Raw genomic sequence first — 16971 nt, forward strand, 5'->3', positions numbered from 1 at the left:
ACAATTATAGCCTATTACCGGTAGTTCTATATGGTTGTGAAACTTGGACTCTCACTTTGAGAGAGGAACCGAGGTTAAGGGTGTTCGAGAATAAGGTGCTAGGGAAATATTTGAGGCTAAGACAGATGAAGTTACTCAACGCAGAACTGGACACTTTTTATTCTTTACCTGACAAAATTAGGAACATTAAATCCAGACGTTTGAGATGGGCAGACCTTGTAGCACGTATGAGTGAATCTAGAAATGTATATAGAGTGTTAGTTGGAAGACCTGAGAAGAAAAGATCTTTGGGGAGGCCAAAGCGTAGATGGGAGGAAAAGAGATTTAAGGGAGATAAAAGTGCATTTAAATCGCTATTACATAAAAATAAATCTTTCATTCTTTGTTTTCTCGAAACATTACTTTTGCTTATGGACCCTTTTTCCTCAATTCTAAACATTTCAAAAATTGAATATTTTCAAGGGAAAAATTGTTCCGGGGCCGGGTATCGATCCCGGGACCTCTGGTTGAACGTACCAGCGCTCTGCCAACTGAGCTACCCGGGAACTCCACCCGACACCGTCTCAACTTTTCCCTTTTTTATATCCATACAACTCGCGTGGGCTGACGAAACGCCAGAGACCCACATCGAGTGCACACAAACTCTGTGTGACTTGGAATTGTGGTTTTCTGTTAATGTACACAGTGACGTATAGGCCTATATTATGCAAATCTAGTCTTTCAGGTAAAGCTTCCTGTAAAGTAGATTTGAATAATTTCAAGAGAAAAATTGTTCCGGGGCTGGGGATCGATATCCGTTTCGTCAGCCCACGCGAGTTGTGTGGATATAAAAGGAAAAGTTGAGACGGTGTCGGGTGGTGTTCCCGGGTAGCTCAGTTGGCAGAGCGCTGGTACGTTTAACCAGAGGTACCGGGATCGATACCCGGTCCCGGAACAATTTTTCCCTTGAAATTATCCAAATCTGCTTTACAGGAAACTTTACCTCAAAGACTAGATTTGCATTTCAAAAATTATTTTTCTTGTCTGCGAACCACTCTTTCACAGTAGTTATTGCCGTTTCAGTCTGTAAAATCTTATTTCCTTTCAATTTCTTTTACTTTTAGTTACCGAAAAAGAAACCATCCACTACCGTTACAAAACAGTCTTCATGTTGAGAAGAAAGAAAAAAACCCCTCTATAAGAATACAGGAAGAAACGCAGATATGAAGGAAATGGAGTTGACAGCGGTTAGACAAAAATTATCACGGGATATTGCTATAAACGGCAAGTTGCGGTTAAACGTTCAGGAAGAGACAAACACTTGCTATCTGGCGTCATCTGAAATTTTGAGCGCCAGAACTCTGGCTAGTCATTCGTTTCATCGTGTTATGTACGGACGCCACGAGGCTAATCCGAGAGTAATCTGCAATTTAAATATAAGGCGTATAGATTTGTGCAGGATGTGCCGAGTTTAATTAGTCTTAATATAAATTGCAAATCATACCTACGTCCCGCAGAACTCTAGCACGGGCATTAACATTGTAAATTTAATGAAAGGTGCCCAAGCACAAGAATAGAAGAAAAGTGAGATAAGCTGTCTGACAAGCCGGGAGCATTTTTATAAAATTTGATCCACAGAATGTACAAGTCAAAAATGGTGATACTTTGTTAGCTGAGACCAATACATGAATCTTTATCATACGATTTCAGTAGTATAATTGATAACAATGAATAAAATGAAGACAAATTCACGAAAAGTAGCTACATAACAAACTGGGGGGTGTAATGAGCAAAGCTCGGAACTTGGGGACTTGTGTCTTAGCACGTGACTAAGCGACCGGACTTCTATGTCAACAAACTCCCGCTTCCAGCACGGAGATATTGTAAGGTGTGCTATAAAAGGGTTTCTGGTTGAAATAACGTATTTTGATAGTATTATGATAGGTTGAAACACGAAATTCTATAGCATATAATAATAATAATAATAATAATAATAATAATAATAATAATAATAATAATAATAATAATAATTTATTTTATTTATTTATTTTATTTATTTATTTTATTTATTTAATGTGCTGTACAACACCAGTGGCCAATTACAGTTCAGCACAAATATAACAAAAAACATAAAACAAAAATAATTATTACACATACATATAATTACAATAATGACGATGAATGGATAACTAAGAATACTATGAGACAATGTTAATTGAGTATAATGCCTAAAATAATACATAAATGATAAATCGTTGCCAAGAGCAAACAAAGTCTATACATTGAAGGGATCGAATTCGCAGCCATGCATGTTGGCATTTTTAATGCATCTGGAGACTGGTGAAAGAAATTTCGAATTTCTGATATAGAAAAGTTTGTGGGCTCTCATATCTTTTGTTGGAATACGTAAGGTAATATTGTTTAAGAAAGAGTCACAGGATATATCACCTTTGAGGACTTTACAAAAGAACAGATAATCTAGCTCATGGCGTCTAGCATATAGATTTTGACAATTAAAATATTCACATTTTCTCTCATAACTATACCCGGAATTAATGGGCAGAAATCTGAATGAACATAAGGATATAATTTTTCTTTGTATATTTTCTAATTTAGCCGAGTCCGTAGTTGTAATCGAGTTCCAAACTACAGATGCATATTCGAGTTTCGATCGCACCAATGTATAGTATAGCATTAAAAGAGAATAATAATAAACATGAGCAATGTATCAAATTTACTCTTCCGCTCTGTACATTTTATTACTGTGTAAGACTACTTACATTCGAAGATTTTCGAACCCATAACTTCTTCGCCTGTTAGTTAAACATGATCTGAAACGAGAAAAACTTATTTCCACGTCACATGAAGTGATGGAAGTAAACTTAAAATACTGAATGTTTTCACTGTCACTGTTTTCTGTTTGATTTTCAGCAGTTGCTAGCTGATCTCATATCTGAGAAAAATAAGTATATCCTACATTTTCCCCGAAAATAGTTTTCAATTTGTGTATCACTACTAAGACAGGTTACTCTGTGACTTGATCCGTGGTTATGGACAAATCTTTCACCAATTTAAAGGACTGCAATGTCTTTCAATGCATGCCCGTTTCCAGCCTCTAGTTTGTGTGTGGCACAACTTACAAATATAAACTGTCCATTCGAAGAATGTAATGTATCTCCTTCGAATTTCTCCATGAAATTCTGTACCTAAAATTTTAAAAATGTGTTTTCAAACTTCTATAATACTCACTTGAATAACACGTATTTTATATTTTTACCTGTAATTCTCTGAATGTCATTGGCTTCGACATGACACAGTTTCGTCGTCCGTCTTCCCGTCTTTCGATGCGACCATTTTCTTAGTACATATGACTGTCCCTGAGCACTTGCAGCGTGAACTTTGTGTACGTTGTACCTGTAACCTTACTCATGCACACGACACACGTCTCCAAATTCCGAGCTTTGGTAATGAGGAAGGATTTGCTGTAAATGGTATTGAAAATTTAAAATACATAATTCAGATAAAAATTATTTGCGACGAACAGGTAATTGTATTACTTACACAGGTTCTGCTACACTATACTTAACTTACAAATGGCTTTTAAGGAACCCGGAGGTTCATTGCCGCCCTCACATAAGCCCGCCATCGGTCCCTATCTTGAGCAAGATTAATCCAGTCCCTAGCATCATATCCCACCTCCTTCCAATTGAGCTCTCCTTCCCCATAGGTTAAATAGTAATTGAAATATTAGGGAAATCGATTGTATTAATGGTCACTGGAATGTGGAATATGAAATATGAATCTCAAAATAGTTGAGCTACAAACACTCGCATTGTGATAGCAAATTAAAGTATTATGAAATGTATTCGAGTAATCATTTATGAACTAAATTCTGCACTGTAAGGAGACAAACTGATTTATCGTTTACTGCAATACCACACATACTTGTTCGCAGTCAAGGAGTGACGTCACTTATCTAAAATTGTAGAGGAGTCCATGTTAAAGAAAGTTAAGTAATGGAACTTGTTTAACCTACATTCTCTTTGAACGGTATTGTTAGTAGAAAAACCTGTATCGGAAGCCAAGCTTATTGGTGCATACGGTAACCACTCGTGGAGAACAGCTTTAGTCTGCCCTTGGCCCCATTCTTGCGTCATTTCCTGGAAGAAGTGTTGTTCCAGGGTTTGAATCCTGTAGAGATATCTGCTTCCGTCTTTCCCAATACGCTTAGAAAATAAAGACGGCAGTAAACAGTTTTATGTCCATAGCTTAATCTTAAAAAAACTGATGACAGGATTTTGTTTTGTTAATTATTATTTTTTATAGATAAATAAAGTGCATTTATTGATGCATAATAAATTATACAAACTCATGTACAGAAGATCCTTCGCACGAGCCCATACGGCTATTAGTGCTATAACTATGCGCAGTTTGAAACTTCAAAACGAAAATAATACTTACTTACTTACTTACTGGCTTTTAAGGAACTCGGAGGTTCATTGCCGCCCTCACATAAGCCCGCCATTGGTCCCTATCCTAAGCAAGATTAATCCATTCTCTATCATCATATACCACCTCCCTCAAATCCATTTTAATATTATCTTCCCATCTACGTCTCGGCCTCCCTAAAGGTCTTTTTCCCTCCGGCCTCCCAACTAACATTCTATATGCATTTCTGGATTCGCCCATACGTGCTACATGCCCTGCCCATCTCAAACGTCTGGATTTAATGTTCCTAATTATGTCAGGTGAAGAATACAATGCGTGCAGTTCTGTGTTGTGTAACTTTCTCCATTCTCCTGTAACTTCATCCCACTTAGCCCCAAATATTTTCCTAAGCACCTTTTTCTCAAACACCCTTAACCTATGTTCCTCTCTCAAAGTGAGAGTCCAAGTTTCACAACCATAAAGAATAAACGGTAATATAACTGTTTTATAAATTCTAACTTTCAGATTTTTTGACAGCAGATTGGATGATAAAACTTCTCAACCGAATAATAACAGGCATTTCCCATATTTATTCTGTGTGTAATTTCGTCCCGGGTATCATTTATATTTGTTACTGTTGCTCCCAGGTATTTGAATTTTCCCACCTGTTCAAAAGATAAATTTCCAATTTTTATATTTCCATTTCGTACAATAATCCCGTCACGAGACATAATCATATACTTTATATTTTCGGGATTTACTACCAAACCTATTTCTTTACTTGCTAAAAGTAAAATTCCCGTGTTTTCCCTAATCTTTGTGGATTTTCTCCTAACATATTCACGTCATCCGTATAGACAAGAAGCTGATGTAACCCGTTCAATTCCAAACCCTCTCTGTTATCCTGGACTTTCCTAATGGCATACTCTAGAGCAAAGTTAAAAAGTAAAGGTGATAGTGCATCTCCTTGCTTTAGCTAACAGTGAATTGGAAACGCATGTGACAGAAACTGATCTATACGGACTCTGCTGTACGTCTCACTGAGACACGTTTTAATTATTCGAACTAGTTTCTTGGGAATAAGAATATATACATATAAATTTACAATTTTTCATTGCTTGTAAAATCCATACCTAACTTTTTAAATATAACACTAGAACTATTAGAATTGACAAGATTAGGATATTTAAATATAAATTGTTGTATATTCTTGGGTCTAAATTACTAGTATGATTAAATACTGTAGCAGTTGCATTTGGTTCAAACAGTCTTAAAGAATGTTTTTTACTTGGTTATTTAACGACGCTGTATCAACTATGAGGTTATTTAGCGTCGATATTATTGGTGATAGTGAGATGGTATTTGGCAAGATGAGGCCAAGGATTCGCCATTGATTACCTGACATTTGCCTTGCGATTGGGGAAAACCTCGGAAAAAACCTAGCCAGGTAATCAGCGGGAATCGAACGCGCGCCCGAACGTAACTTCGAATTGGCAGGCAAGCGCCTTAGCCGACAGAGCTACGCCTGTGGCTTAAAGAATTGATACCTTTTGTTTCATAACTATGAGAATGCAACTCCAAATTATTTCGATTTTTATGTATGAATTTTATTAGTACAATATAATACATTTGTCGTACTTTAAGAACATTAAAGTCATTGGTTTTTGAGGATATATTTTGTTCTGTAGTAAATAAAGTGGATTAAAATTGGTTTTAAATAAGCTACCTCATCCTATAATTCCATACATAATTACCGATTTAAATAAAGTTAAGTATATTGTGCGTAATAAACTTATTGACAAGTAATTCCTCAATAAAACAAAATAATATATTATTGTACGTAATTTATTATAAAGGTAATTAATGTGTTGGTTCCATTTTAAATTACTGTTTATAATAAGTTTTTATAATTGTTGCAGGAAAATTTATTTTTAATGCTGTCTGCTATGCATTGCCTTTGCCTATAAACAGGTGAGCAGATTTTTTCCTTGTTGTTGCTCAATATCTACGAGGCAATTCATTCAGGGAGCACGCACATGAAATATTTAATTTTCGCTAAAAAATTATAGGTTATTTAAGAAAATCGTATGTACAATAAACTGTTGGGTCTGTGTGTTTATACATAAATTTGGTTCAATGCATTATGTTGTATGTATAATACCGTTTCTAAAGGAAAACTTCTTCATACGTTTGTACAGGGACATCATTTTATTTTTACTTCAATTTTTATTGTACCTGAGTTTTTGAATGTACTTCTCTCCCACCCCTTATACTAATGAAGTCCCAACTGTCCTCTACACACAGATCCAAGACTGCATATAGTAAACAGCACTGAGTTAGTGAGTATAGTACGTTCCAGAAATATGTTCGCGTTTTCCAGTGACGAAAGAGCCTTCAATATTGAATCATATTTTCGCACTGGTACTGTCCGTTTGCCTACGTTGCATCCCGGTTTCCTCCACCCTCTTGTGCTCGCCCCTCTGTAAAAGAAGGGTTGTCTTAGCTCTTTTCTGAAAACATTAATTTCTGTTAGGAATTTGACGTTTACGTAATATTATACAACTGTTTAAAATAACTTAAATAAAAGGGCCTCGTTAAGTAATGAACTGTCACGTGATTTCTCCTCTTTCTACAATCCTGCGGCATAACCACTTGGACGGACAGTAGATAGCATGTCTGAGTAATTTTATCTGTGCGGGTCGGGCAGAAGTGAAGATTGAATTTACAGTATGTAAGGTACTCTTTTATAGAGTAGGTACAGAATTATTTCAACATGAGTTACTAGTACGAAGGACGAAACTGGCAATTAGAATTAGATGCAATAGTATATAGTGCGATAATATGCACAAAAGAACTTAAGCCTGTATCGAAATGAACGGCCACCATTTTCAAAAATGTGTTTAAATATACATATTATGATTTTTCAATTTAACTTCATTCTCTATATTGTACGCTAATATGCTGTAGACAGTATAATATAGGCCCTACACTGCATAGTGAATACGTTCGCATGGATATCTCAGTTCGTGAGTAAAAACACTTATTCTTAATATAGTACTGTATTAAGATTAAACAAAAACCTAATGAAAATTATCGAACTCAAAATCGCGATATTTCCTAGTTTGCATAAATGGATGAACTACTTTTCTTCCCTCCTATATCTAGTAGAGTGATTGTTTGTGTTTTACGCCAGTATCATCGAACTACAGTCGTGGAAGGGGTTAGCAATCTGTGTTTCCGGTTCTCTAAAGGTATAGCCAGATTAATATTAAAAATGTTAGTAAAAATAAAATGATGACCCTGTATTATTGTTAAAGTGAATCATTTGTTTTCTTGCGTTATCTGCGTAGTTTTCAAAGTAATCTCTGAATGTGTAACCGTAATGTAAACGTATATGTCGTAAATTGTGGCTTCTGGACTTCGATTTTTCATGCCTTCATTGCTTAATATCTATACCTCGAGGGATTGGACAATAAGAACCATATGTTGCGTTGAACTGTGTATGAGTCATATGCTTACATCAGTACAATATAAATACTGCAGGACTGGCTTCTTACTGTAAAAGTATTCACTTAAAGTGATTTTCTATAACACATAACCGTACTAATGCAATAAAATATTATAAAAAGCTTACAATCTTATCGTAAACATAAATTCCTAATGTACAAGTATCCGTTTATTGACTTGTGTCATTGTTTTCTCTCTACAGATTCAGAATGCTAAGTTATATTGTTTTGTTAGTGTATGCAGATAAATTCTACATGTTACGTAAAAGGATCTAGGATACAGATACTTTTTTTTTTTAATTTGTAATGTGTGGCACTACTTTACAATGTATAAAATTATTTGGTCTCGGATTTCTATGACCGAAGAACTCTGTAGATATGAATACACTTATCCACACGTATTCCCTAAATATGACACAAATCTTGGAAATATGACGGAAAATGAAATAAGTATTGTCCAAAAATTACTGAAGGAGCTTTTTTATCCGTCGTTCTACAAACATGTTTTGTGAATATCAACGCCTTGTATTAGCCATAATGGACTGTAGAGCCTATGAAAATAGAAGGGAGAAAACGTACGTGAAAAATACTCAACTTTTATCCTCTGCATTAGTAATTCTTTAACAACTATGAATTAGTACCAGGCAACAGTGAGGTTGGAATCTATTAAGTGTCACACGTTTTACGCAATCTGTTACACAGGAAGGAGATATACTTGTACCATTTTGAATGTTGGTCAATAATAATACCTAAATATTTAACTTGAGAGGATATACTCAAGGCGTGATATGATCAAATAGATTACAGTCACGTATTGTTATATTTCTGTTATTAATTATTTTTATACATCTTGATAAACTTTTTATACACAACTTTTAACACTGTATCACTTCGGAATGTGTATGGTAAGACTTTCCTATGTTAAATTTCAACGTACCTCGTTTACATGTTTCGACCTATTTATGGGTCATCTTCAGAACTGGTCGTTGTTGGTCTTGGCGCCACTTGTTCTGTTTCCTGTGAGGGTATGTTCCTGTGGTATGGTGTAGTGGAAATACTACATATTCAACCAAAAAGCCAGAAATTAAACACACTAGAACAATATGAAATATACAGACACACGAAAACACACCATAACGAAATTCTCAACACACAACTCAACTTCAAAACACACACACTCTTTGACTCTACACTATACCACAGGGACACACCCTCACAGAAAACAGAACAAGTGGCGCCAAGACCAACAACGACCAGTTCTGAAGATGACCCATAAATAGTTCGAAACATGTAAACGAGTTACGTGAAATTTAACACAGGAAAGTCTTACCATACACATTCCGAAATTATTTTTAGTTGTTCAAGACCATTTTGAATTTACTTTCCCTAGAAATATTTTGTGGTTAAATGAAGATTGAAAGTAACTGGATTCACCAGCAGCAAGTTAAAAAAACACAAATACCACATAATACTCCTTTATTCTTCCCTAGATATCTTTCGTCGATTGTTCGTAGCAGTCCAGTTGCATCTCTCGTAGCTTTTCTCTTCCTGAAACCAGACTGCTCTTCTTCCGACTGTTCTTCCGTCATAGAATATGTGTTTGTATCTTATTTTAATTAGGTAGTGGAATTTTCTTTTAAAATGTCATTGATTAATAGTACATTATGCAACGAGCCTATAATGACAGTAATTAAGACGCAAGTATGGTTGTTTATGAAACTCGCTTGCGCTCGGTTCATAATATTCATACGAGCGTCTTAATTACCATTATAGGTAAGTTTCATACGACTTTTTATGCTCGACCATATTTCTAACTTGAAATTATTCAGATGTATACATTTTATTTGTATCTGACAAGATCGGAAGTGACCTTGTTCTAGGTCGTGAATTGTGAGTTGTGCGCAAACGCGAAAGTATTGATTTTTTCCGAGGAACAATAATGTTTAAATACTTAGAAGGTCAAAATACAACAGTGTTCATAACTTAAGATTTAAAATAATGGAGATAATTATTACAGTTGTCTGAAGAACATTTATATAGTGTTCAGACAACTGTAATAATTATCTCCATTATTTTAGAACAGTAATGTCATTGACCTTGATGTAATCCCGTTAAACTTGGTATAATCTTGATTATTGAATTCGACATTGAAAAACGAGATGACAAATTGAATTTATTTGAATATTATTTACAATTAACGCTAATTATTATAGTAACAGAACATAACCTTCTGCGACAGTTTTGGATTTCCAGCCTCTGTGACTTTTCGCTAATTCTCTTTCGATTACATATCCGAGAATAATCGATACTTGCGGTTTTATAACGGTACAAAGCTGACTTGTCATTGGCTGAACACCTGTAAGCTGAGTTGTCATTGGCTGAACACCTGTACTGTAATGAGTAGGTGTACTTTAATGACATGACCAGGTGTATAATTACTACATTTCGGCATGGTCGAGCATAAAATATTATATCAAACCTATTTTAATACAGTATTTTGAATCTAATATTGAAACCGGATTCCGAGTGACTTCAAAAAGATATGAACTGTTTCTGTACACTGGCTTGCTGCTCTCATTACTAATTGCAATACCCTGAAATGCAAAATCGGTTGCCTTTGTACTGGAGCTGCGCGGCGCCCGACCTACGTGGGGCGTCGACCCGTGGCCCAGGTCCGCTCCGGTATTGACGCAAGTGTTGTGCTCTTGGTGCAGGTCCAGCCCGTGGCGGAGCTGTGCGAATTGACTCGACGCTCTGGACTGGACGGCACCGAGGTCGAGCTCGATGACGCCAACATCCGAGGCGGCACTCTGCGTCGGAGCGGCAGCCGGCGCTTCAAGAAGACCACGGTGAGTGCCATGACCACCCACTTTTCATCGACACATCTCTAACTGGCTCTTTACACTCATATTATCGCAGTACTTCTTAATATTCGTGGTCTTAAAACAGTAACCCATTTTTCGAAGCACAGGCTCGGCATACGGCTTTGATTTGACCGAATTTGTCTTCACTTCACTTCACGTTTAACGACACTGTTGCCAACCTTGTTGAACTGCTGTGTCAAAAAGTCAATAATATAATTTTCTGGTTAGTCACGTAGTACATGAAATAATAGTGATCCAACTGTTTACCACTTCATCCTGGTGATAAATCGAAATAAACATTTAGTTACAGGATGAGAGTATTGATTTAGAAGAGAATACAGGGTGTATCCGAGGTGGTGTTACAGACTTTGAGGGATGATGGCGAAGGACACATGTATCAATTTGAGATAAGGAACCATGGTCCGGAAATGACTGAGTCGAAAGTTATAAGTAGACTTCGTTGAATTGCCACACGCAGCATGCAATCAGGTTGCTGATGTACGGTAGTATAGAAGAGGTGAGCGACCGCCCGGTCTCGTAGTATAAGCAGTTCATGTTAAGAGATGTGACCGGTCCAAATAGATAGAGCAGCTACAGCTAATGTATACCTATGTAAGCACTTGTTTTTGCATTACTGTGGTTGGAATAGTCAAAGCTTAACATTTGTTCAGTGCAGACAAGAATTCAATCAAACATACTACAATGAGAGTGTTGCTGTTCCAAATAATTACCCCTGGAATACCCTTACCCCCGCAGCCAGTCTTGACCCGTTGGGGAACGTGGTTGGATGCTGTTAATTATTATGCAGAACATTACGGCAAAATAATGGAGCTAATTGATGCATTGGATAACACAGACAGTTCCGCTGTTGCAGCTGTAAAATCATTGCCTTCTGAACAGCTATTGGAAGATATTCTGTTCATTGATTCTAATTTTAAAATCGTGTCTAAAAGCATCACCATGTTAGAATCGTCTATATTACAACTCTCAGAAGCCCTTAATATAATGGATAAAGTATCACAAACCGTTATCCAGAATAACAATTCACTAATTTCAGAAAAAGTGAAATGTAAGTTGAGAAACATTATTGCTAAAAATTCTGCCTATTCACAACTACGTATTATAAATGATGTACCATCAGGTCATGACAAGACATATTCTGAAGTTGGTGTACTAAAAAGTAGTGACTTTCCGTTCTTCAAATATGTACTATTACATCGTGTGATGTTGAACGTACATTTTCCCAATATAAAAACTGTTTAAGTGACCATCGGAAGAGGTTACTTTGCAGTCGCTCAAAATGTACGTTACTCTTCACTGCAATGCACATATTCAAGGATGATGTGAGTATCTTACATTAAATTTTAAGAGTTAATATATCTCACTATAAAATAATTGTGTATTTACATATTTAGACATTTCCTACTTCAATGATCATTCATTATATTTCTTGAATGCAGGATACAGGTTTTATTGTAACCGCAGTATTACTGCTCAGTGTTTACATTAGAGGCATACTCCATCCTTTGCACGCCCCCTTCTCATACAGTCTACACCGCTTGCGCAGTAAACCTTGCACGAAGTCTAGTCATAAGCAAAATTAGTTGTGTGGTCATGGAATTGTAATTTGGTACCACGTGCCCTCTTTCCCTTAACTTTTGGAACAGTCGTGGAAAAATGGTATGGGCCGGATGTCTCCTACGTAGGTAATAAAAATCTGAACACTGAAAAAATATTTCTGTCCATTAGCCACGTGTATGTTTCATGTAAAGTAGGTGTATAAGCTATTTCTTATTTAATTACACTTGCCTGAATATAGCGTTGAATTGGAATCACAACACAATACAACTGAATTATGTATTGATATTAATATTAATGTTAGTTACGGTCAAATTACACAGGCTTAGTTAGGTACTTTTATTTCATCAGATTCATTCTACTGCAAACCAAAATTGTTGCTGTTAGCATAACAGAAAATAACTGCTAGTTGTAGTGTTTATCGGTACTCGAAATTCGAAACGAAGCTGGTGAAAGAAAATTCAACCTAGCATCTAGAAAATCACTATAATCCACTTGCATATGCAGCAACAGTTACTCTTACAATGGCTTACAAGAAAACAGACCTATAAATAATGTATTCCTCCATTGGTTAGTGGACCTTTAAAGTTTAGTGGCTTGTCGGGTTGCAGAAGAGAAATTTAACGGGCCACTGATTATTGGATCGTTAACCAAGCATCTTTGGATTTCTCAAGTGACGCAATAGTACGTGAATGAATAAAAAGTGAACATCGGCTGCTAGACTGATGTGAGAAATTACTTTTATTGTTCTCAAAATCTGCAATAAATTTAGACTAAAACGAACCAGTAGGAAATCAGGAACAGAAGTTTCAGTGAGAAAGATAAATATCCCTATTTGTTATTAGAAATAGCGCACGAGTGCATTGATTTTATAAAAAATAAAAAGACAGACTACATAGCACATAACATCGTCGTCAGACGATAAACTAAAATCTGTAATAAAGAAATAAAATAATAACTTCTCTATTCGAAGAATGAATGAATAAATAAATAAGTAAATAAATAAATAAATAAATAATCAAATTGCCGTATATTTATAGCTAAGAAGAGATACCTCGTATCTACAAAATTAGTAATTTAGTTTAACTACATTATTACTACAGTATTCAGATTAACTACATTATTATTATCTTCACAAAATTGAACAGTGTACTAATATTTTGTTCTCGAATAGAAGATCTTGGAAAGCAGAAACATATATACGAGTAAGTTTGTCTATTTTGAGAAAATAATAATTTCTAAAACAGTTGTTTTCATTTACCTGCAAATGTACAGATGCGAAGTATTACTTTTTAGCCATCGATATGCAATATTATTTTAGTATCGTGTATATAGGTCTATTATACAAAATATTGCTTGCCTGAATCTCATACAGGTAACATTATGTTGAATCAAAATATAGTCCACGCCTGTGGAGTAATGGTCAGCACGTCTAGCCGCGAAATCAAGTGGTCCGGGTTCGATTCCCAGTCGGGGAAAGTTACGTGGTTGAGTTTTTTCGGGCTTTTCCCTCAACTCAATATGAGCAAATGCTGAGTAACTTTCGGTGTTGGACCCCGGACTCATTTCACCGGCATTATCACCTTCATCTCATTCAGACGCTAAATAACCTAAGCTGTTGATAAAGCGTCGTAAAATAACCTACTAAAATAAAAATAAAATAAAATCAAAATATATAAACTACTCGCTGATACACAAAATGTACGTAAGATGGCTGTCTAACGAAGGAATAAATATCATTATAGGAGGGAAATCAGATCTCTAAGTTAATGAATCCTTTAACGGACCAGTAACACTAAAGATGTTCCTTGCAACTCGTCTTTCGAACTTGGCAGCTAACGAAGGAATAAATGCGTTCTTGCAACCCACTATTAGGGTATTAAGCAGTGGCGTAGCGTCAATGTAAGCTAAAAAGCTTAGCTTCCCCAGTTAATAATAATTTCATAATAAACCTGCAGTTTATGGAGAAAATTATTTATTAATTTTAATAGAATTTATATTTACGCGTTAAATATTGTGATGCGGCAGCTCAGGATGATTTGTGATGCGGCAGTAAACAAGAAGCCTGCACACACCAGCTTCCAAGCAGACTGGTTTCTTCTGTGTAATCCACCCCGCAGATTTTCCGTCCCTTTCTAACTAAACTACCCTAGTCGCAAGGCTCGCAAGAAGCTAGCTTTAACATTTAAAATAAGTAGTTTCCGAGTTATCCCTTTTCGTCAGTTGTGTTCAGTTGAAGTGTTAGTGTGCATTGTGGCTGATATAATAAATAATGAGCGAAATAACAGTTCCTGACACTAATTTACTTGAATTTTTTTTAGGACAATTGTATTATCAAGACTGACTTACGAACAAAAGTGTGATTTAAAAAACAAATGACCGACTCCCTTGCTGTCAATGAAGGACACAACCAAAAGACAGACGCATACTTACGTAATGATACTAATATTGTGATTTCTCTAAGTATGACAGGGAGTGAGCTAATGTTATACGTATACGTGTCTATTTGTTAGAGATATGTGTAAACTGTGAAATCATATTTTACTACGTATCATTTGAGGTCATGCCTTATTGGTGTTACTTACGATGTTCCAACCAATCTTCGACTGCTGACTTGAAATTGACTATTATTTATTTTAAGATTGTATTTTTGTAATACTTTTTCTCATATTGCATGAAAAACAACTTGAGTTAGCTTCCCCTGCTCAAAATTTCATGCTACGCCACTGATATTAAGTAAGCTGATCCGAACTGTAAGTAGCAATGACCAAACTGAAATACAAGAAAGTACTAGGGTGAGTATCAGTGAAGTATTTCCGAATTGTTCTGAATCATTCAAGAGAGGAAATACTTCAATGTAGGTATTCCTACTGCATTAACCTCGGCTTTTAAGTGCCTTGAAATAAGAATAGTATTAAATTATGAACAGTTGTTTGAACACGGCCTCATTGTGCTGGTCATGGTACTGGCGACAACATTAATTGTGCCTATTAACCAGATAGCCAAACTAATTAGCTTCAAGCTTTTTGATTCATTCAAGAAGTTCTCGTCTTGTTAATGAGTCTGAAGGTTCATTGCCACCCTCTGATGTGAGTCGATCCAGTTCATGATATCACCGCTGATCTTCTTCATACCTAATTTAATATTACTTTTCCATCTTGTTCCTGCTTTCCAACTGCCTCTCTTCCTCGTGTTTTTCAGAACTTCTGATATATCCAAATGATGAGGAACTTTACGTCCATCTCAGTCACTGTCCTCCATTGTTTTTGATTAAATAAAGTTGGCTCTCAGCTGTCCTTTAAGGGAAAGTCGGCAGACCTAACCTGGGTGAATACTACGCCACGTAGAAAAATGAACCTGTCACATTGCACTGCTCTGGTTGTGTATTCGAGATCACCTTCCATGTGTGAAGAGTTGAAAACACAGGCCAGAAGAGCTGTCTCTATTGCAATTTATCGACATGGCGATAATATCGTCGGCTTACAAGCAAAACACATTAAAGCCCGGTTTATGGTACACCTCAGTTAACTCAAATTTAACTGCACTGATACTTTAATGAGTGTTCGGAAAGTTAAATGTAGATTTATGAGAGCTTGTAACTAACAGTTGAGGTAACTTCAAGTTCACTGTCTATTGTCGCCCATAGATGTCTCTAATAGTATTTTGTTAGTTATTTATAGTTACTTTTGTTTGCAGAAGTTTTCAATAGTAATATGGCTGATAAGTACACAGTGGGCTTTGTACAGGGTGCGTCAGAAAGAACGGATGGATTTCACACGACAAGAAAATTGTAAGGATTCATCAAATCAAAAATTTATTGTTATCAACAGACTCACCAATACATGCAGTTTATTTATGGAATACATCAGCCATATGATGTCCTTGGCTTTCGAGGCGTTTTCTGAAGTTCGCCGTCACTTTCACAGTCATAGCTGGTGGGATTGCCGCGATTTCTTCACGAATCGCCATCTTTAGTTCGTCCAGTGTATGTGATCGATGTTTACAAACTTACGCCTTCAAATGGTCCCAAAGAAAGAAGTCGCAGGGCGTAGCCTCGGACAATCCCTGTGCAATAGCATGTTTGCGGGCCGATCTTTGAGGTGGCTGGAAAACCTAGTGTCTGTCTCCATATTTGCAGGTGTACATGCACTCCGTGTTCGTCCAGGTGATTTCTTCTTTAATATTGAACCACTGATACGAAATGAAGCCACACACCGCAAAATTGTATTCCGAATTGGAATTCTAGCGTGACATCCGATGTCGAAATGAGTCCTAAGTGGCGATCACAGACTCTTCATTTTTCAAAAATGTCTCTGCGATGAAAGCACGTTGTACACCAGACCAACACCATGTTCTCAACTAAAACTGCATTCTATGGCTGACCCAACAGTCGTGGTCCCCCTCACTCTATCCCTCCCCTCGCTGCGTATCGATAGTTTGAAATCCATCCGTTGTTTCTGACGCACCCTTCACTAGTAGGTGTAATGCTTTTTAATTAAAGAACCATGTGATAAACGATAGTGTACATGTACACTTCCATCTCAATCGTAATATGATTAAAAAGCAATAATTGTTATTATTTGTCGTGATCATCGAGGTAAATAATAGTAGTGGAA

At 36.3% G+C, this 16971-nt stretch overlaps 1 protein-coding gene across 3 annotated transcripts in view; it reads left to right on the forward strand.

Annotated features, from left to right (window-relative positions):
* The window catches only part of Mhcl (Myosin heavy chain-like), a 921190-nt gene that overhangs the window by 156081 nt on the left and 748138 nt on the right, over window positions 1–16971 (forward strand). For all 3 annotated transcript variants that reach the window (XM_069842911.1, XM_069842912.1, XM_069842913.1), the window contains exon 4: window positions 10628–10762. In XM_069842911.1, the coding sequence (XP_069699012.1) occupies window positions 10628–10762 (135 nt within the window). The remainder of the gene's footprint in view (window positions 1–10627; window positions 10763–16971) is intronic.

This window comes from Periplaneta americana, chromosome 13 (genome assembly GCF_040183065.1).
Source record: "Periplaneta americana isolate PAMFEO1 chromosome 13, P.americana_PAMFEO1_priV1, whole genome shotgun sequence".
Classification (NCBI taxonomy): domain Eukaryota; kingdom Metazoa; phylum Arthropoda; class Insecta; order Blattodea; family Blattidae; genus Periplaneta; species Periplaneta americana.